At 46.3% G+C, this 23,346-nt stretch overlaps 1 protein-coding gene across 11 annotated transcripts in view; it reads left to right on the forward strand.

Moving 5' to 3' along the window:
* The window catches only part of MAGI2 (membrane associated guanylate kinase, WW and PDZ domain containing 2), a 2,464,469-nt gene that overhangs the window by 1,355,765 nt on the left and 1,085,358 nt on the right, over positions 1-23,346 (forward strand). For all 11 annotated transcript variants that reach the window (XM_085654042.1, XM_085654039.1, XM_085654033.1 and 8 more), the window contains one exon: positions 8,245-8,364. In XM_085654042.1, the coding sequence (XP_085510168.1) occupies positions 8,245-8,364 (120 nt within the window). The remainder of the gene's footprint in view (positions 1-8,244; positions 8,365-23,346) is intronic.

The following is a 23,346-nucleotide window of genomic DNA, read 5'->3' on the forward strand; positions in this document are numbered from 1 at the left end:
CGCCGGCGTCAGGGACGAGCCCTGTATCCAGTGACGCAGTTGTATATACTGGTATTTGTCACCGTCCAGGAGCCCGAACTCCTGCTTGCACTGAGCAAAGGTTTTGAGAGAGTCACCGAGAAACAGGTCCCGTATCGTCCTGCATCCCGACTCCGTCCAGTTCGCGAAGTGGGGTGGCCGACACGCCGGCGGGAATTGCGGATTTCGCGCAATCGGGGTGTGCGGGGATGGAAAGGTGGTCAGGCCCCTACTCACCGCCACTTTATCCCAGATCTCCAGGACCGTTTTGGTAGGGACGGCCATGTAAGCGCTGCGATGGCGGGCCGCTCGGGGGAGCCAGGCATGGTCCCACAGCGGGCGACAGGTGACTGCCCTATCCATGTGGAACCACACCTTCTCACTCTCCCACGCCCCCACTCCAGGACACAGCGGAGATGCGACGCCCAGTAATATTCGAGAAGGTTAGGGCAGGCCAGGCCACCCCTATCCCGGGGGAGGCTCAAGATTCTATTCGAAAACCGCGGCTTTTTCCCCCCCCCAAACAAATGCGTTGAGCTCGCGTTGGAGCCCCTGTATTTGATGCTCCGGAATCGGAGTTGGCAGTGTTTGAAAAAGATAGAGGACCTTTGGCAATATCGACATCTTCACTGTGTTGAGTCGGCCCAGCCAAGAGAGCGGCAAGGCCCTCCACGCCCGTAGATCAGCTAGGACAGAGATTTTGTATTCCTGCCAGTTGGCCTGCGTCCAAGTGGCCAGGTCTGGAGTCAAGTTAAGACCTAAGTATCGCACTGACGCGTCTGCCCACTGGTATGGGGCCGAAGCTCGGATCGCCGGAAGCTCTTCGGCCGGGATCGAAATATTGAGGGCCCAGGACTTGGCATGGTTAATTTTGAGCCCAGAGGTGCGTTCGTAGGTTCGGAGTAGCGAGTGCACCGCCGGCAGTGAGCGTAGGGGCTCGGAAAGGGTGAGAAGGAGATCGTCTGCAAAGAGAGCGATCTTGTGCTGTACTCCGCGAAGAGGTATACCGCAGATATCAGGGGACCGCCGAATCATAATGGCCAGGGGCTCCACCACCAGGGCGAACAGCAGGGGCGACAGGGGACAGCCCTGCCGGGTGCCTCTACAGATGGGGAAGGGTTGCGTGAGCTGGCCGTTGACCCGTACCCTGGCGACCGGCGAAATATACGGGGCCATAATGCGCGCCACCATCTTAGGGCCCAGGCCCACTTTCCGCAGCACTGCTCGGAGAAACGTCCAGTCAACCCGGTCGAACGCTTTTTCCGCGTCAAGCGACAACAGGCAGGCCGGAATCCTCCAGTGTTGAGCCTTCCCAACGATATGCGCAATACGCCGTACATTATCCGCGCCATGGCGTTGATGGATAAACCCCACCTGGTCGGGCTCAATGAGATTAGGTAGGTGAGGGCTAAGTCGCTTAGCCAGGATTTTGGTGTAAAGTTTTAAATCGGTGTTCAGCTGGGCAATGGGCCGGTAGGAGGAGCACAGCGTATGGTCCTTCCCGGGTTTCGGGATGAGGGTTATGTCGGCCATTGCCATGTCTGCCGAGGGCCCTACCGACTCCTCGAAGGAGTTAAAGAGGCGCAAAAGGTACGGCTGCAATTGCGGTAAAAAGGCGCGGAAGAACGATACCGGGAGCCCGTCCGTGCCGGGCGCTTTGCCAAGCAGGAGGTCGCGCAGGGCGCCAGCCAGCTCTGCCGGAGTAATAGAGTCCTCCAGAAGCCCGGATTGATGCTCACTCAACGGGTCCCAGTGGCAAGAGTCTAAGGCCTCCGCAACCAGCTCCGCCGCAGGGGAGTCGCCAGTATAGAGGGCCGCATAGTAGTCGTGAAACGTTTGGAGCTTCGCCGGTCCCGTAACGGCCCAGGACCCGTCCGCCCTCTGTAGTTTCGCGACATGTGCCGTAGCTGCCCGCGTCCACAAGCGTCGCGCCAGAACAGCGCCCACCTTGTCGCCCCCCGCGTAGTAGCGCTGCTTGAGTGCAAGCAGAGCGCGCTCAGCCTTGTTGACCCTGTGCGCGCGAAGCTGCCCCCGAAGGACGGCCAAGCGGCGCTTGTGCGTCGCCAGCGGGCGCTCTTTGTCCATCTGCTCGAGCACCTGTAGCTCCCTCGTAAGTTTTGTCTCGTAAAGCTGGGCCTCACGCGCTCGAGCGACCGCCAAGGCTGTGAGAGTGCCCCGTATAGTGGCTTTGAAGGCGTCCCAGAGAAGGGGGAGAGGGGTCCCCGGCAAGTCGTTGTCTTCAAAATATGCCAGGATGGCTGTCTGGATTTCCTCTCTATCTACTGGGTCACGAAGGATGTGATCCGGGAATCGCCAGCGGCGCGGCCGTAGTGGGTGGGGAGGACCCTCCCGTAGAAGCAGCTCAACATGGGCGTGATCCGAGACCGAGATGGTGGAATGGGACACCGAGACGGAGTCCTTGAGCAATGAGTGCGATACGAGGAGGAGGTCAATGCGGGAGTAAGTGCGGTGGACATGGGAGTAAAAGGTGTAGTCTCGCAACCCCGGGGAGTGATACCTCCAGACATCTACTAAGGTTAAGGCGGTTAGGGAGCGTTTCACCGCCGCAGACATGGCTCCCACCCCTTGGAAAGCGCCCCCACAGCGGTCGAGCTCCGCGTCCCACACCCAATTGAAGTCCCCTCCGACTATGAGGTCAGTGGTCACTGGCTCAAGGTGTTCCCTGATTATCCTACGCAAGAAGAGATCCTGACCCTGATTGGGGGCATACAAATTACACAGTGTCAGAGCGCGGGCGCCCCGCCGGACCTCCACCCGCAGAAACCGCCCCTCAGCATCCCTATGTACTTTGGCATCCCCCCGGGATATCCCCGCCCTGCACAGGATCGCCACTCCCGCCGTCTTCGAGGGGGCCGAGGACCAGATCTGAAGGGGGAAGCCCGGGTGCGCCATCCGGCCCACATCTGACTTGAGGAGGTGTGTCTCTTGGAGGAGGATGATATCGGGGTTCTGTAGGAGCAGGTAGCGCCAGATTAGGCGTCGTTTGTTGGGAGAGTTGAGCCCTTTCACATTGAGAGAGAGAATCTTCCAGGGAGAGGTGGTAGTTATTGTCGTAAAATCCCTAGCATGCATGAGCATCCCACCCATACACATGTCCCCCCCGCCAAGGGGAATGAATGAAAGGGGGTACTGAGGGGAACAAATAAAAACAAATACAACCATGGAAACCTGTAGTCGGCCAACAGGGCCGGAAGAGCCTATTCCAGTCAAGAGAGTAGCCAGGCACCACGGCACAGGCTGTCTCGGAGATGTCACTCTCCCAGAAATAGGAGTGGGGGTGCGCCATCGCTGAACCGCTAAGTTATGGCGTCGAGAGTCCGTCCTGGGCCGCCGCCCAAGCCGGGGAGGCAGCGCCCCGTAGAAGAGACGGCGGTGCGCCTCCGAGTGAGGCGTCCAAGGTGTCAAGTAATGGGGGAGAGATGCAGCCCACAGCCGGCCGCACCTCCAGTCGTCTCAGTTGTCTCAGTTGTAAAGCTGCAATCAGGTGGGATGTTCCGCAATGGTATTGGTCATTTAAGGGCAGAGGCCTGTGAGCCCAGCGGCGAGGAGGAGCCCTCCAGGGATTTTATATGTTCAATAATGTCCTGCTTGTCCCGGGAGGCCCTGCTGCCCTCCGGCGACGATGGGTGTCTAGGGCGTCGCACTGTGGACCACTGTGGCTTCACCGGGACTCTAAGTTTGGGGGGGCGCCGCAAGGGGCTGGCCGGTGGTGAATCGGGAATCTGCAGTAATTGAGCCGCCTCCCGGTATGAGCGCAGCACCCGCCGCTTGGACTCCCACTGAAACATGAGGGCGAAGGGATGGGCCCATTGGTAGCGGATGTTGAGCTCCCTCAATTTGTCCGTGATGGGTTTGAAGTCCCGACGTCGCCGGAGAGTGGTGGAGGCCAAGTCCTGAAACAATTGGATGGGCTTTCCCCCGCAGAGGATTTCGGATTTGCCTCTGGCCGCCTTTAGAATGGCTTCCTTTTCAACAAAGAAATGAACCCGTGTCAAGAAGTCAGGGATGAGACCCGGCCTCCCCATCGGCCCTGAAACCCTATGGGCGCGGTCCAAGGTGGGCGGCGAAGTATCTTCATCCCCTCGGATGTCATGGAGTAAGTCCGCCACGAAGGACATAATATCTGCCCCCTCTGCCCCAGGCGGCACCACCCGGATGCGTATGTTGTTCCGGCGCCCCCTATTTTCCAAATCCTCTTGTTTGATCTGGAGCTCAACATGCTGCTCTTCCAAGGTCGCCAATCTTTGCCATAGGTGCTCTTGGTCTTCTGTACGCGCATCCAGGGTCTTTTCTAAGTCATCTACTCGGCCGCCCAACTCCCCCACGTCCTTCCGAAGGTCCTTCACGCATGCCTGGACTTCTGTGCGGAGGGACCCAATTTCTGACTTAAGTTCTTGCATGAACGCCGTCATGAAGGATTGCGTGACGGGGGCCGTCGAGACACCTGCCCCCGATGGCTCCGCGCTCTGTGATGCTGTGGTGGGCTTGTTCCACAAGTCCTTGACAGAGGCGTCTTTGGGGGTCGCCGGCGGCTCTTTCCCTGGCTTCGTGCGGGTCATGATGGGGCCGCACCTGGGATCGGCCTTTCAGTGTATGGGAGTAGCAGCCCCCAGCAGCTCAGAGTCCCGCAGTCGTATGGTGAACGCTCAGCTCCGACCTTCCAGTCTCAGAAACACAGGGGCGCAAGGATGAGCGCAGACGACAAGGTCGTGGCGCAGGGCGCCGCAGTGCAGAAGGTTCTCGAGGCACAGCACCACGAAGCGATGCGGCCGCTAAACTGCACCCCTCCACGGGATCCACCGCCAACTCCAGGTTCAAGCTCCCACGCCGTCCAGGACCCCGGCGAGGGCCGCGATGCAACTCCAGAGGCGACTCCCAGCGTGAGGAATGGCCGTCGCGCCTGCAACGCGTGCCACCAGCAGGCTCCCAGGCCAAGGCGCGGCAACGGACCTCACCCAGCCCAGCGCTAGTTCGTCGCCCCTAGGTCCGTGGGCGCAAGCAGAAGGACACAGGCATCAGGTCGCCGGGGCCAGCCGCCCCCTGGGTGCGTTTCTCTGTAAATCGCCTCCCCGGTCCAGTCGCCGTGCAGGCCAGGCCTCTCACACATGGTTAAGCAAGGTGGCAGCCAGCTTCTCTCAGCCCCCGGCGCCGCCCGCGCCCGCCAGGCCACAGCCACACGCACACCCCGCGTCGTTCGCCGCTACCTTCGGGCCCCCGCCTCCGATCTGGTCCCCAGCGGTCACACAGCTCGTCCGGGAGGTCCCGGCCTACCAGCTCTGGTCGTTGCAGGCGTCGTCCGCTGCACCGCTCGTGGCTTCCCGGTGGCTCTCCGCTTCCGCACTCCGCAGATGGCCGGCGCCCCCAGGCACAGTCTCCTCATTAGCCAGCAGTACGATGCTCCGGTCCAGGCCCGGCCGGGCCAAACCAGGGCCCCCGGGCACCAGCAGCAGGGCCAGCAGCGCCGCCACGCGACAGCAGCTCCACGCGTGCAGCGGGGTGCAGTGTATGCCGCCGGATGCTCCCAAGTCCGCCTCAGCAGTCCGCTCCAAGACCGAGGCCTCAGTGTGGCCTACCTCCTCTGTGGCACCACAGGGCGGGCAGCCGTAGCTACGGGCCAGGGCCAGCCGCGGACCACAAGATGGCGGCCGCGACCGTCCCCACCCACAAAGCCCGATCCTCCCCGTCGTCGGCCCCGCCCGTCTCGGCTCCGCCGCTGCTCTGCCACACATCCGCTCTGCTTCTCCGGCGACAATCTTCCCGGGTCAGCCAGGCACAGTCCCACCGCAGCGCGGCGGGTCAGGGCATCAAAGATGGCGGTCGCGCTCTCTCCCGCCGGTGCCTCACCTCAGGTGTCGCGTCAACTCGCCACAGCCCGAGCCAGGGGTCTCCAAGGCGCCCGGTAGCTGCCCGCTCCCAGTGGCCAGCCGGTCCCCCCCAGCTGGGTCGTCTCCGCAGCCACTGCCCTGCTTTGAAGGCTGTTTTCCTCGGCGGCGGCCCGGAGCCTCAGCGATGCGCGACTCACATCGTCCGCGGCGAGACCACGCCCCCCTGGGTAGATTTTTTGAATACCTAAAAAAAAAGTAAAAATAGATACAGCCATGAAAGGCAATTTTTAACTGTACTTTTATTAATTGGACTGGTAAAATTTAAGTGATGTGCAGGAGGAATTTTTGGCCAAAAGTGCGTTTTCATTTTTATAGCTGTACTGATAACCATTAGATTTGCTTAACATTTTGCGCGTAATTTTCAATTGTTGGAACTCATTTGAGCAGACAATGCCTAGCTGGAACCAGTGAAACCAAAGGTGTGCAGCGGGAGCCTACACTGTGCTAGTAAGGTTTCGCGGCATGCCTTTACACCATGCATTGACAGGACATTAAACAGGAATTCGAGGGCATATCTCATTTTCAATTTTCATGAAGATGACTTCCTAGCATAATTTGATTAATACGCGTAATTTCCCCAAAAATTATAAGTATTCATCTCAGAAAAATATGCAGTCTGTCCCATCACTATACATCACCTCACATGGGCTACCTAATCACCACAAGTCATGCATTTTAAGAGCATTGTTTTGATTACAACTTCAAATAATCTTTTCCACTGAAGCAGCACCTCACCACAGTAGTAGCTATACTTACACTAAGCATTGAACAGGTGCCCGCCAAGCAGATCAGAACTAAATGGGGTTTGGCAATGTTGCCAATTTCAGCATGTGATCCACTTTATTCCATTGGAGTGCTGCTTTAATGGCTGTCACAATATTTTGCAAGGAATGCATTTGTGCATCACCTCATGTAGAGACTCGCATTTCCTGGCCCTTTTTGAATGTATGAGTTCGCTAAAAAAGACATATTTTTTCTTGAAACATAGGTTGTAGCGGTCTGTTCTAGCCCGATTATGTTGTCAAACCCCAATAAAATTTGTTGTGAAAAACAAATATTTTTTGCAAAATGTGAACTCGATGAACATTAGGGAGAAAACCGGAGTATTACTAATTCCATTTCTAAAAGTAAGCCCGCAAATGAATAGTTCTTCACTAAAAGAGCACTTCTAGCAGGAGCTATGTTAAAAAATAGGGCTTGTATTGTTACAAAATACAGCAAATGAATGCAAAACTGCATAACAGAGACAGTAATTCTTTTCATCATAAATAGAAAGCATTTCATTCTTACCATAAATCTTTATAATTAAGCACCTGTTTTTGAAACAATGTTTGCTACCGGAAGACCCACCTCATATGGGAAGGGCTTGTTATTGGCTTATTTTTTTGGGAAATTATCCATCTTTTTCTAATAGTTACCTTTCCACATGGATCTCCATCTGCCAGAGTTGTACTTCACACAGATGCAGGCAACATGATATATGTTCAATGTCAACCGGTTGCATCTTCACACGTTTACATCCAAAATATAGAAATTTTGAACGTTGCCTTGAAGTGGTGGGTCTAGTTTGCAGTGTGTTTCCACAATCTGCTGTGCTTGATTTCCATGCATAATTTGTCAATATTTGCTCTCTACGGGGTATATTATCAAGAAACGGTGTTAAAATTACCGCCGCTTTAGCGGCAGAAAACTGCAGCTAAAGCTGCGATAATGGGCTTGATAATATGCCCTTGAGAATTCCCATAGAAGCCCATGTTCTGGTGTCAACATGGACTTCTATTGGAATTCTCTGCGGCATATTATCAAGCCCATTATCGCCGCTTTAGCAGCAGTGTTCTGCTGCTAAAGCAGCGATAATTTTAACGCCGTGCTTGATAATATACCCCTACATAACTAACAGAATTGTGTACGTTAGTATCCATTTCCTAGGCCTTTCTGAGGTAGCTGCCAGATGCAATGCCTCAATGTTACTAGAACTAAGATATTTTTTTCTCAAAATAACTGACATAGTAAAAAGGATACAAACCGTGGGCCTTTGCTTGTTCTGCTACATAGGGAGAACATTAGGATAATGTGAAACCCCACCATTGAATCTGTTATCATTTCCTTTTTCGCACAGGAAAGCGAGTGTTTTGTTTTGTTTCTGATTTGTAGAACATGTGGCCTGGCTTCAGTATTTTCTTTTATGTTTGTGTTGTCTGTGAAAGGAGTTCAAACCAGGGCGTCAATGCTTGTCGCCTCTATTCAAATATCTACAAATCTCGATGTTAATAGTTGAGAGTGGATTCCAGCCCTTGACAAAACATGTCTTTCTTCACAGGCACCACAAGATTACCCAAAGAGGGAGAAGTGCCTGGTGTGGATTACAATTTCATCACGGTTGATGACTTTATGGAATTAGAGAAAAGCGGGGCACTTCTGGAAAGTGGGACCTATGAAGGTGAGTCTTATACACTGCAAACCCCATTTTCCAGTCATTTTTTTCTCAATTGATTGAGATGGGCCTTTGATGGGTGGTACTTCACGTAATATTTTAAATTTATTAGGTGGCAGGTGGCAATTGCATAAACCTACATGTATTGCTATTTAAGCCTTATTTGGCAGATGGGTTCTTAGTAATTAGAACATAAAACTGTTTGCGATAACGACTATTAACTGGTCTTAAATTCGCATAGTTTGACTGGCCATCTGATAGAACAATATTTCAGGTGCCATGAAAAAATGCAAATCTTAAAATTCTGAGTGAAATATTCGTGTAATGTATCTGCATATATTAACAGTGTTAGGCACATGCACCCATGTGTCTGTCACTTCAGTATGGGGTGGTGTTAACAAATAAACAGCACAGATCCGAGTGTGAGTGCATTTAGCAACTCGTGTGCCAATCCTACTCTCTCACCTCACTCAAAGCACTGTGGCCTTGATGCAGTGATGTTTAGAAAACAACGCTCATGGTGTGTATCAGAGAGATTCATAGAGGTTGGAGGATTGATGTTTCTGTTGGAATAATGAGCAATGTATGAACCTTATCTATGAATATCTGCATTGATTCCTTAACAATTGCTCTGATTTTGGGTCTAGTGCGAAGTATGAAATCAGATGACAAAAGGAAGTTTGCTTATATTTTTCTCGAATGTTACATAAAGCCCACATAGAAATGAGTTTCATATTGTTGCTTGACATCTACTCTGTTGTGCTTTGTTGGTACTCTGGCCAAAATGGATTACTATTTCACCAGCAAACTTATCTTTGTATCACATCACGTGTATTACTTCCATTGTTTTTTTTTAGAGGTTTTTGATTTTATCTTTAATACACAGTAATAATTATCACAATTGTCAAATAAAGAACATATAAAAGCAATGTTCCATATCTGCCATTAGTAATTTATAGATACATTACAGAAAAATCTGTTGCAGAACATAAGAGAAAAAATGGGTAAGAAAAATGGAATGATGTATGGCTGACGAGGAACCTGGAGGAACTTTAAGTCATACTTTATGGCGAAAAACAACCGTAATAGCATGCAATAAAAACTAATGAAATTATGCCTTATTCCTTCAAATTACTGTACATTGCTATCTAATGTATTATACATAATGTCCAGACTGAAGAGGGCAATCAGAACTGCATGTCATATTTCAACTTTTTGGGGCATATTTAATAAGACTTTGCACAGGGTATGTGTCACAAAAGTGAAGCAAACTGGTGCAGTGTTGAAATGGAAGTTACTTTCCAGTACAAAATTTGCTTTGTTTTGTAAAGTGGTCCTAAGTAATGCAAAGTAGCGCGGTGAGATACTTTGTGTCAAAGGGGCGATCAATGTGTCATACATGTGTGTTCGTGTGCAACCACCCTTGGGTTTTCAGGCAAATGCCTATCTGCTAGCATTGGTAAAAAGGGATTTGTGTAAAAAAACATGGTGCCACCTTGAGGCAGGCGTTCAGCAAACATACAAACTTGTAAAAGTACTAAACTATGTCTGAACAGTATTTTGGTCTAGAATGGTACCTTTCCTGTACAAAACATATTCTAGACATCATGCACAATCCCTTGCACTATGGTGCAAGGGTTTGTGCATGGTGCAAGACTGCCTAATGGGCACCAGCGTTGGGGTAGAGAGAAACTGCACTATATCTTAGTAGATATGGTGCTATTCTGCCCTCTCCCTTCACAGTGCAGCAAGTTTGGTTGCTGCGTTTCATCAAATGTTAGTAAATCTGCCTCCTGGTTACTTGCTTCTATTCTGATTATCGGAAACCAATTTATTCGCACAAGTTGATGCCTTTAAAGCTCACAATATACAATTTAAATCCAATTCCATAAGGCTTCCTGTGCAGTCCAATATAATTAGACAGGAATAAATGTTTACTTGTTGAACAAGGGTTAGTTTTATTTTATTTATAGCCCCTTTCAAAAACTGATTTGTTTGGTCAACACACAGTATTGGTCACACTCCAAGAGTTCTACTGCTATTTGAGCAAGAAATGGATTCTCTCAGTGCAAGTTAGGTTTGCTTGATGTTCATAACAGGCTAAAATTGTCTTTTTCTGCATCTACTTGATTTTCAGATCAGCAGGGCATGTTTAAATATTCAAAGACATTGATTCAGAACTTTCAGAGAATTCCCCCAAAGGCCAGTAATTGATTAATTCCAATAACAATGTTTTTTAAAGTCCTTCATCACACACATGATGTTAAAATGCCTTTAAGAAACAGTCTGTTTTGTGTTTATTAACATCAGACAAAATAAATAAAATGCATGAAGGTTGGGCATGACTATGTGATATGCACAAACGTGCTGTGAATTTTTTGCATTTGTGAAAAGTTCAAATGTTTTGTAGAGGTGCTTGCATTTGCGAAAAAGGCTTTGGTGTATTTATTTTCAACATGATTTCTACTAAACTTCACACTATCCCTGATCACAGTATGTTTTCATGAGAATTTGACCTGTAATGTTAAGATAAGTTGAAGAAAAAGCGGTCATTTTTCAGTGGCCAAGACTAGTTATGAGAGCGAGGTCATTAAGAAATAAGATGTCTCTGATACTTGATGAGTAAATAGTTCACCAAGAGCAGAAGGCAACTTTTGCGATTACTTTTAATGTCAATTTATTTTTGTCATTTGCAAGTGTCAACATGATATGATATTTGCACAACCCTAATGAGCATTGAAATATGACCATGAAGTGTTGTAAGTGATGCCTGTAAGTAAAGTCCACAGTTTTAAAGCCACTACACTTGCAAAAGCTACAAAAGAGCATTTGATTCTCTCTCACCTTCAAAGAAACCCCTGCCCGGCAAATCACAGTCATAGGCAACTTGTCGGCCTAGCCTTAGAACACTGCATCTGGAGAAAGTCATGGAAGTGAGTCACACTACTGTGTGCAAGAACCGCACAACATAACACTGCATGCCCTAACAGAACATGATAATACAATACATTATGAAGAGGATATGGGGAGGATCCTACCTCTGCACAGGCTAGTCATCACCAGGCAGTGTTTTCAGATAAATATTTATAAGAAATTATAAGTTAAAAAGCATCAGGTCTGCTGACCAGTCACCTTCTAACTCCGACCTCCATCGTGAACTTTTGCTTATAATACATTCTGGTTCAAAATAATTTGATGTATAATTTTGGGTGCTGAGTGATCATAAGGCATCTTCTTTTAATAAGTAGTTGCACATCTGCTTTTAAATTAGAGGCCTTATTTTTATGAACCTGAGTTAATCCGCCTCAGGAAAGAAACAATTGTCCTGGATACAAGGTGACAAGGAGCAATGTCTCACCTTGAAGCATTAGATTCTATTTGAATTGAATATACCCATTAAGTTCTAGTTGAATATTCTATTGAATATGAAGCCACAAATCCTTACTTAAAATCCACCTCAACAATCCAGCAGACACTTCAAAAATAAGGTAACACTGGCACAATAAACAGTTATGGAACAAACCAGTAGAACAAGTGTTATAGGAAGATCAAGTGGAGAAAGGATGTATGGAACAAACAAACAACATGATTTATTGTCTCCACTTGCGGCGAGTCAAACGTTAGTACTACAGTGTGCTAAGCTATGTAAAAGCCCCCGATGTGAGAACACATACTCAGTTCCCTCTTTAGGAAAGACTGGCCTCTTAACAATGATGGATAAGGTCCTTGTAAGAAATTATAATATTCTTGAAGTGTCAAGTTAATCTGAGTTTATAAAGTTTGGAGACACAGGCAGTCACTGAGTCCATTGACAGGTGTGAGAGTGTGCGAGGAACATCCTGGTCCCCAGCTCAGCGATGACCAACTGCCACTGTGATTTGGAGACTAAACATGATGCAGATGGAAGGTTGAGTAATTCACAATGAAGGAATAAGGAATGTTTCAAGAAATGGGCTCTGCTAGCTGGCAGACTGATGGCAGTAGATGATGCAAAAGCAAGTTGAACCTTTTCAGTTGGTATTATTTGTCCTGCAGAATGGTACAGCAGGTCTCATGAGGAAAGGAACAGTGTTAATGAGTGTTTATGGTACACTGTATGCTGGGGAAATGGGATCTCCAGGTTTCCAGAATTGAGAGGGAACAGGCACTTTGAGAAATGTGCTCTCTTTGAGATTCTGCCATCGGGTGGCTCCTTTAAGGTGTCCTGGAATGATACATGTGATGAGGCCAACGTCTTTCCAATGGAGCAGCAGTAGTAGCTCACGTCTTATCTTTACTCCAAACTCACCAAAAAAAATGAAACAGAGAAAGCTTGCTGCAAGGACCTCATGTAACTTCCTATTATCTAGATTGATGTTAGGCTTTAATGTAGGAAACTGCACATTCTACTAAGTCAGATTGGTTCATAGTCTAGTGTGAAGCAGCTCCGAAATTTGACATTTTGAGAGATCTTTACTTCCCTCTCTTGCATCCTAAGAAAGAAATTTGAGCCCAAACCACTTAAAACCCTTTGGAACCACCATTCAGAGACTGTCTGAAAAGTGGATTGCTGCTAAGCATGATGAAGGGGTGAGAGGCACCTTCAGAAAGTGAACCGAAAACTGCCTTTGTGGCTTGTTTATCCACTGATCATGGCTGAGATAGACAAGTCTACTTTCAAATGGTCTGTGTGATAACTGAACTAGGTGACAAAGGAAAATCAATCTTCTTAGCTAAAGTAACTCTCCACTGCTTCCTAACACACGCATCTAAAAACCGATAATCAAACTGACCACACCAGCAAAGGCTTTAAAGTGGCAAACTGTGCGTCCTAGAGAGACAGAATGCTTTTCAGCCAGGTGGGGCAGCTCAAAAAGTTGATATTTAGAGACTTCCTTTCTTTTCTCTCTTACATTTGGAGAAGAAAATTGGAGTTCAACTCCTTGGAAACCCCGTGCACAAAGCCTAATTTTTGATGGACATAGCTTAAGTATTTGATGCAGCATGTGTTCTCTCCTTCAGTGGAATACTTCCTTCAGTGGCCCAATGGAGTAGTAATGCCTTTTGGTTCCTGTCTGTGACTGCAAGAAAAAAACAGGAACAGGAAAGCAACATAAATGATCCTGGCAGAAAACTCCCAGGACTTGAGGCTCATTAGTTTTGTGTTTTTCAGAAAGAAACTCACATTTTAGAATTCCCAACAAACTTTAGAAACATGTGTAGGCTGGCCATCGTGTCTGATGGTACTATGAATCACACTTTTCATCCATTAAAAAGAATCAGCAGACCTGAGGGCGCAACTCCTCTTTGAGACCCTAGATGACAGGCTAGACAGCGGGGTGCACGGACCGAGGATTCAGATGACCTCTGCAATGCACCGCCGATACTATGTACCCCATTTCTCATGTGGTGGACGATTTGGATGGGGACTCGATGTCCAGTCTATGATGAGTATTGATTATCCTTTGTTTTCTACCTTTATTCTTTCTTTTACTGACAGTTTTCAACTTTTTGGGTTGGGGCTTACTGGGGACTACTTACTGCCTCATTTCCACTGGGAGGGCTCAAGATGGCTATCCTCAGACCTAGCACGAACATAACACACTCAACTGAGAGATGGTCAGAATAATTAGTTATAATTTAAGAGGGCTTAACGCGCCAGCTAAGCGGATGGCACTTTTGTCTATGCTAAAAGATTCTAAATGCGATATATACTTATTGCAAGAAACTCATCTGATTCCAGCGGACTTGCGACGACTGAGATCTCGCTGGTTCGATCACCAGAATTTTTCCGCCTGAGAGGGAAAAAGGGCAGGGGTAGCGATCCTTTTGGCCACACATTTCGAGGGTAAAGTCATTAACACACAAGCAGAAACACCGGGGCACCTCCTTTCACTGTATATCACATATGGGGCCCACTCCATGGCCATTGTGAACATCTACACTCCCAACAAATGACAAGCACCCTTTACCCTAGATGCAATAGGACAGATGATGGAAACCACAGATACGCACATGCTCATAGGTGGGGACTTTAATCTGGTCATGGATGCAACATTGGACCATTTGGCACAGAGGGTGGTTAACACAGGCGCATTCTCAGTACAAGGCCAACGCCAACTAGCCCAACATGACACCTGGCACAAACAACACCCAACAGAGAGATCCTATTTCCACTATTCAGCAGCGCATTACACTCATGCACGAATTGACCATTTTCTCATCACAGGCACCTGTATACAGGAGGTAGACATTGGAGTAGCGACGCTGTCAGAACATTCCCCTGTTTATATCAAACTGAACTTACCCACGTCCAATCGCAGACACCACGCTTGGCGACCGAATCTCAAAATACTTACATTTAAGAGAGTGTTAGCTGAGATTACAGAAGCGCTGAAGGCCTTCTTGGAAATTAATGATACACCTGATACCCCAATTGTGCTCTTATAGGACACTTTAAAGGCGGTCATATGGGGGCACATTATAAGCATTGTAGATCGCTTCAACAAAGAGAGACGTGTGAAACGGAATACACTGGATGGGAGAGTCAAAGAATTGGAGGAAATGTACAAAAGATCTGGGACACACCAAACACGCCACAAGCTTACTATAGCTCAAAAGGAGCTTAAGGCCCTGGATATGGATAAGGCTGAATATGCCCTATTGCGAATCAAACAGAAATATTACATGGGAGGGAATAAGGCTGGCCGCGTGCTGGCCCAGAGACTCCGAGCACGAATGAATAGCTAAAGGGTGACAGCTATTGTAAATACCCAAGGGCATAGATTCAATCAGGATGAGCGGAGAGAGCAGGAGTTTCAACACTTTTACAGGGAATAATATACTGCGGAGGAACACTCAGAAGCCGACATAGAAGCCTACCTGAGTCACACACCAGCCTGATAGGCTGGACCACCAAAATGCCCTTGCCCTAGAGAAAGACATACATATCAATGAGGTACTTACTGCGATATCCCATCTAGAGGCCGGAAAGGCACCGGGGCATGATGGGTACCCCCCACAATTTTGCAAACTATTTTGCCCAGTGTTGTACCCGATCCCTACTCGGCTATATAACTCCTTTAGCGAAACAGGCACCCTGACAGATACAAAGAGATTAGCTACCATTACGGTCATACCCAAGCAGGGCAAAGATCCAACTCAATGCGTGGCATATAGACTCATCTCATTACTTAATGTAGCTGCTTTTACTTTGATTCTCGCCGCGCGCCTGGCCCCAATGATGCAGGGCCTCATTGACCCAGATCAGGCCGGGTTTATTCCAGAGCTCAATTGCAGTGACAACACCAAGAGACTATGCCAACATACGAAGACGCCAGCATTCTTGTTCTCTATGGATGCGGAAAAGGCATTCGATAGAGAGCATTGGCCATAACTAAAGGCTGTCGTATGGGTGGTAGGCTTAGGACCTAGATTTGTAGGATGGATCTCAGTGGGTTAAGCAAAGCCTCAGGCAAGAACATGGGTGAATGGGACAGTATCACAGCCTTTCTGCATCGAACGAGAAACCCAGCAAGGCTGTCCCCACTCCTATTCGCAATATAGATGGAGCCATTTGCTGAATGAATAGGGGCAAACGCGTGGATAGTGGGAGTAAGGTTGGAGGTAGGGACAACAAATTGGCATTATATGTGGATTACGTGATGGTGATGGTGGAAGACCCCCTCCGCTCTCTATCAAAGCTTGTCCTGGAAGTGGAAGCATTCAGTGCAGTATCAGGATTCAACATCAAAGCACAAAAGTCACTCACCTCCTGAACCTCACAATACCAGTCCCAGACGCAGAGTGTATACGGAGCCTCTAGCTGTACCCATGGGCTACACAGGGGGTGACCTATTTGGGCCTTCAGATACATCCCACGGTAAGGCAAACGGCAGAGAGCAACTATGGCAGCCTACGAGCAGACACACGTGCAGAATTGGAAAAATGGAAAGACCGTACGCTGTCCTGGCAGGGGAGGCTAGCGGCCATAAAAATGATGCTTCTCCCCAAAATACTATATATCAAGCAGATCTTGCCCCTTCCCCCCAACCCAAGTGCTACCTAAACTACAGCACATGATAGAACACTATATCTAGGCTGGGAAAAGGGCACCTATAGCTAATAGCCTGACGTACCTGCCACCTTCCTGTGGCGGCCTCGGTCTCCCTAACCTCAAACATTACTACCAAGCAACCCAGCTCAGGTATATGGTGGAGAGGAACAGACCCACTTAAGAGAAGCATTGGTGCTTTATCGACCAGGCCATTACCGGCATACACATATGGAAGATCCTCTGGCTCCCTAAGTTGCATCGGCCACAAGGAGTATAAATCTCTCCAATACTTCGAGCTACAGTCAGTTTATGGAACGCTGTAGCAGTCCTGAAGAAATTATCCACAAGGTTTTCCCCCATGTCCCCCATTCTGGGAAACCCAGACTTCCTACCAGCACTGCACAGGGAGGCATACATGCCATCGCAGCAGGCAAATTGTAAGAGAGAGGGCGACCTATTCGATCATTTGGGTATTATTTACGTTCAGCAAATTCAAAAATTCAAAAAGGATATGGGTTGCCCTCCTCAGCACAATGGCAATACACCACTATTTGTTACTGGGTCACACAACCAGCCTTGAAGCCCTATGCGAGCAGACCATTGCTACCCTTCGAAAAATGGCTTATCACCAGACATACAGATAAAACACTGATATCAGATATATACACATTCCTGAACACAATGAATTCAAAAACTAAAACAAAAGTGCAGGTGAGATGGGAGAAGGAGTTTTCTCAGACAGTTCACACAGAAGGACTGGTCAAACATACAGGAATCGGGCAAATACAGCGGCAGGGTCTGCCACGGGTAAAGGGACTCTATTACAGATAGCTCACTACTGGTACTACACAGCTGAACGCACTGCACATTGGAAAAGAGGAGGAGACTCCAAATGCTTGAGAGGTTGTGGAGACATTAGGACATTGATGCACCTCTTGTGGCAGTGCTCTAAAATACAGACCTACTGGCAGGAGATTTTAGATGCTATAGATGAAATCTTTGGCACCCAACTCCCCAGGTTCTAGAGCTATGTTCTCCTGGGTCTCCCCACCCCTTTAACATAACCTCGGATCCCTGAAAGGGCATGCATTACACTGGCGTTATGAGCAGGTAAACTAACCCTGTTGAGAAGATGGGGCATGGATATAACACCGCAGCATATGGACTGGCTTCACAAGATGTAGGATCTTTTGGGGATGGAAAAGCTCACAGCTGTAGCAGAAAATTAATTATCACGATTCGATAAGATGTGGCGGCCCTGCACTAGTTATCTCAGCGGGGAGTTCAGGGAGCTGACATGCCCGATTTACCTTTGAATACTTCGCCTAATTACAGAAGAGACCCCGCCCATGGAACAGGCTTCAAATACTTAAAGTCTTGGAAATGGTCTACACCAGCACTATTCAGCAGAGGAGCCCTAGTATATGGCACCTCATAAAGGCCAGATGCTAGGCCTCTAGTACCCTCCCATAGTCCATCCAGTACCCCCGCATGCCCCTCTTATTTCTTTTCTATTACTGGGCTTTCATTCTAGTTTTTGGGGGGGGGGTTTCTGTTGCAATTCTCTTCCTTCTGCCTCTCCGGCCATTGGATGTAGGTGAGAGTATTTGTATTGCTCCTCTGATTCTTATATTTCTTCATCTAAAATACGTTTTCTAAACAATAAAAATGATTTAAACATAAAATGAATCGTCATGTAATTGGTTCCTGTCAATGTACATAGATGTCCATGAGGATGATGGACATCTCTAAATTTGGAGTGCATAGGTCCCTTCAAACATCCTGAGTGAGTAATATCTGTCCACCAACTCTAAATTGATATCATACTAATAGATTTTGAAATTAAGATACCGACATGACTAATAACAAAATTATTTCTCAAAATAACTTTTTTTTCTAGATTTTCCGATTTTTGGGAGTTTTTTTATTTTTTGGTGGTTCAACTTAAAAGATAAATAAAACAGGGGATCTGAACTTGGATCTAAAAAAATATTATTTGGCAACCTATTGGTGGGCAGCTACTAGTGTGCCCTGAGCTTCAGAACGTTGCTTTGCATCAGAGAGGATGTTGTTGTACTTTTTGCAGTAATTCCTGATCAGGGAGTAGTGAGAATTTACATCCCTTTGTGGCATTGAATCTCCTGGCTGGTGCGAAGGACCCCCTGCAGAAGTAAGTTTTTGCAGTAATTCCTGATCAGGGAGTAGTGAGAATGTACATCCCTTTGTGGCATTGAATCTCCTGGCTGGTGCGAAGGACCCACTGCAGAAGTAAAATCTTCTTATTCTTGTCATCTTTTTGCGGGATTGTATTGACTGCTAACCACATGTTCAAATGCTTCCTTAAGTGAGATGTTCCCAAACAATATTTTTTGCTGCTACCATGGCTAAACTCTGTGCAGCACAAATTTCAAGTGATCACTTTCGCAGACACTTTCTTCTCCCCAGCAGGAGGAGATTCTGACATGGTCCGGACTTGCCCCTTCTGCCCTTTCTGTTCTTGAGAGCCATGCTAAGATGTTTCCTCTCCCCACATGCTAGGGTTTATACTTTTGCTGTAGCTCCCCAAAAAATGGAGTCTTCCCAAAAAGAAGGTCGGGGCAGGGAACAGAATGCTCACTGACCCATGTACAAGTCTTAAATGAGAGTGAAGAGGTGAGAACGTCCTCTACATGCGGAAATACAATCATTGCAACCAATCAGATGTGTTTTACTGTGACTCACACAGTACCACAAAACCTAATAACTCAAGAGATCGTCCTTATATGTGCCTGTGAGGAAACCCCTGGACTCACATTTAAAATAAAATGACCCCTTAATAATGAAAACAATTTTTTTTACACTACTGGGTCCCACAGGACTCCTGCAAGACTCAGAAAATAAATTAAAAGCCCTGCAGGAGTGAAGCAGCACTATGTCATTGGTTTTATGGGTTTCTCGGGAGTACCCAGAATCTTATGGGAGATTAAAAAAATGAAAATGAAAGCAGACATTTGATTGACCAGAAAGTAAACAGTGGCTAAATCATGCCCAAAGCCTACAGAAAGAAACAGGAACAAACTTCCTGAATACCATTTGCCATTTGTGTTTCACAGAGGCACCTGGAAGCAAATTTAATTCAGATTCATCATGGCATCTAAAGAAGCTGTGAAGAACCATCTAACTGTACAAGCACAAAGCCTATGTCTAAAATACCAACATACCTCCAATATCGACAGTACCACCATCCTCTAGGCAAGAGAAGAAGGCATTGCGTGGAGGTTTTTACACTTTCACCTGGGTAAAATCAATACCCGGCATGTTAAATGCACATTGTGCAATTAAGAGCATCCCTACAGTCATCCTAGGCACTACTCCATGGGTACTTCTAGAATGCGAAAGCACCTAATATCCCCTGTGAGATTGCCAATGCTGAGTTTGGGAGACAACATCCAATAGTCAAGGAAAAAGTGCAAAGAACACCTGCTGGTGTATTGAAATACCAACAAGCTGAAGAAAACTACACTACACTATACAGTATTCCACCGCGTACTGCAACAAATATCACTAGATAGTCTCTTTAGGTGAGACCAACAGGAACGTTTTGTCAAAGCGATGGACACACTTGAGAGAGCACCATAACATTTGTACAAAACCGAAAATCACTAAAATTGGTTAGTCATAGTTCAGTAAGCTAATTTATAACTTGCTCTTTCAAACACTGCTTATGACCTCTTATATTGCATCTCTTGTGACATATCAAATGACATAATTGATAACATCACTGATGACATCTCAAATAAAATCAATGATCACTGATGACATCATGCAATCATTGTGATCCCCTCACATAGAGTTTGTGGTCTTGAAGTAATTCAGCACACTACACTTGTAACCAACTTTCTATCCACCTTTCTATCCACCTTAATGGGATTTCCCTCTTAAAGATTTCACATGACTCTCTATTTTAGGCATACATTTGAACCTGAAAAGACGACTTCTGCTAGGCGCTGTGGACAACCCTCTGCACCACCCCAATGTTAGACAATGAAAAAAATGTTAGAACACAATTCACCCTTCCCTAATTATTTATATCAGCCCAGGGGCTTGGGTTCCTCACGGCCTCATTGAGGCTCAGGAGGGGGCATGTGCCACCCTCCCCAACATTTTAAAAAGGTCCCAGAGAATGGGGTATACCCATGGCCTCATAGGGGCTTGGTAAGGGGGGTGTGCCTGCTCGCCTAATTAGGAAAAAAACTGTTCTGGGGATGGGGACCGTCGGGCTTCAGAGAGGCTTTGGGAGGGGGCTGCACACCCTTCTCTGATTCTAAAAATCTGCCCGGGGAATGTGGCTCCTGGGGTCTCATAGAGTCTTTGGGGCGGGGGTACATGCCCCACTCTAACAAATACATTTTGCCACCTCCCTGGGGACTGGCCCCACCACATGGGTTTTCTTTTTAAAAGTGCAGGAGCCTTCACTTTTTTATTTTTTTATTTTACAGTGTATCCCTGGATCCTCCACAAACATGTGGTAAAATTGAAGGAAAATAATTTTTGGCCCGGTAAGGGTTCCTTTGGGACACCTACACCAGAACTTGGTGAGGCAGGGTATTCCCACTCTGCCCCCTTATTTGTTTTTCTTTTATAGGTGAGCGGATGTGGCCTAAAGGCTAGGGCGGTCGACCTAAAATCTGGGGAACTAGGTTAGAGTCTCAGCAGCAACTCTCAACATCCTGTGATTCTGGGCAAATCACCTATTCTCCCCGTGCCTAAAAAAAAAAAAAATAATAATAATAATGTGTCCTTATGTAACACAACTGGTGCTCGTGTAAAGCGCTCTGATACCCAATACCTTTGGGTCAAGTTTGCGCTATATAAAACTCTGAAAAAAATAGGTATTTCCAGGACAGGATACACAATTCCTGCATCCAAAAATGTCTGCCACAACATCTTTATTTATGTGGTGGCAGCCAATCAGATCTTATCTTAAGTCTGTTGTCTCCGCACATCCTCTTCCGCTTGAAATATGCAAAGCTTTTGAGTCTTTGTTTCTCAAAACTACCAAACAGATTTCAACCAAATCACAAAAAGCATGGTTTCTGGACCAAGATCTAACTTTCTGCCAAATTTGGCGTAATTCCGTTCAGCAGTATTTGCAATATTGCTGATCAATTTTCCTAAGGAAAAATGAATAGTCCTCATCTTTTTCTCAGCCACCTCAGATGTATAACTCTGAAACTTTGCAGGAAAGAACTGAGGTGGATGAGACTTTTTCTTTTTTGAGTTTTTGTGACGATTCATCAAACGGTTCCAAAGTTATAAGCAAAGCAAAAAATTATTTTGCCTTCGAAACATGGTCCTAACTATACTTACCCATATTATTAATATTTGTTAAGCACAGCAAATAAATCAATCTCCTTCTCCATTACACTTTTCTCAAAATGTTAGAAAAAAAGCGCGCAGCAAAACAATTCCTTTTTTATGATTAGCTTCCAGTAATAGCAAGTATCAAGCTTTCCACTAAGGAAGTTAGTACAATCTTTTTAAACTTTTGTTTCCAAAAATGTCCCTTCTATCAAGTAGGGTTTGAAGCAGAGCGATTTCAAATATAATTTGCAAACTGGTCCTGCTCACAGTCATCAAAATGTGAGAGATTTATGTATTATTACAGCACACAGATTATATTGTGTGTCACTGAACCCAACAGCATTTATAGAAAAAATTGTGTGCTTAATGTGTTTTATGGGAAGAAAGTAATCGCTCTACTGTCATCTGCCAAGGACAGCACTGACTCTAAGCATTATCTTCTCAGAAAATGAACAAGTGCCTTTCTCAGTAAGGGAAATAGCCATTTTATAGCAGTAGATATTGAAGTATAATAATAATTCCGGTGTCTAAATGTCTAAATATATGTTGAAAAATGACCTGTATGTTCTAGTGAAGATAAAATGTTAGTGTCTCAATTTGAAACCATTTGAAGTCTTGGGACAAAAAATGTCATTACTGGATTTCTCAAGATATAACATTATAAAAAATGAAAAGCAAAATTAATTGTGTAAAGCCAAAATATGAAGAAATGAAGAGTTGTTCCTTGTGTCTAAAAGGTGTATGTCTGGGTATTTATATAGTGCAAACTAGCTAGGTAGTAACGAAGTGTTATACATTATTTCTGAAGGGAAGATTTGGAGACAATGTGAGATCAATTACATTACATATATTTAAATGCATGAATTACCACATATTCACTTTTTGAGGCACAGGGAGATTAATCAATTTGTTCAGAATCACACAGGTTTCTTACAATCCAGTCGACCAAAAATTCTTAACTTGACAACATAGTCACTAGATCACAAATCGTACCTACATTTATGTAATAACTTACCATGTCAGCCTGAATGTCAGAAGTCCGTAGCTTCTCAGTCTCATACACCTTGCCCTCTATGCTTTCAGTGTTATGATTACCTGACAGCCCAGGGGGCAACAATAATTGGGAAGAGAGAAACACCAGCTGAGATACTACCCTTCTGCTTGGACTATTTAAGGATTTCACCAGTAATTTAGCAATCACTGTCCCTTATCCTAAAATATAATTGAATCATAGATTGTTGGAAATGACCATCCTTTGTGTCATATTGCCCATAATTTTTTTGCCTTCTATAGTTGAACCTGTTTTGGCCATAGGACTCTGTGGACTTTACTCCTGCTAACCTGTGGTAAAGTGCATTGTGCTCTTCCTTTTCAACCTGGTAAAATTGGCATATACGTCATTGGCACATTTAATTTACTTTTAAGTCTCTAGTACAACATGCACCCAGGGCCTGTAAATGAAATGCTAATGGGGAACTGCAGTACTCATTGTGTCACCCACTAAAGTAGCTCTGTAAAACATTGCTACAGGTCTGTAATTGCATCCTGGGTGAGTAGTTTTAAAGTGCCATTTCAACTTGCCAAAATAAACCTTTTGCCAGACCTAAACT

This window comes from Triturus cristatus, chromosome 4_1, assembly GCF_964204655.1.
Source record: "Triturus cristatus chromosome 4_1, aTriCri1.1, whole genome shotgun sequence".
NCBI lineage: Eukaryota > Metazoa > Chordata > Amphibia > Caudata > Salamandridae > Triturus > Triturus cristatus.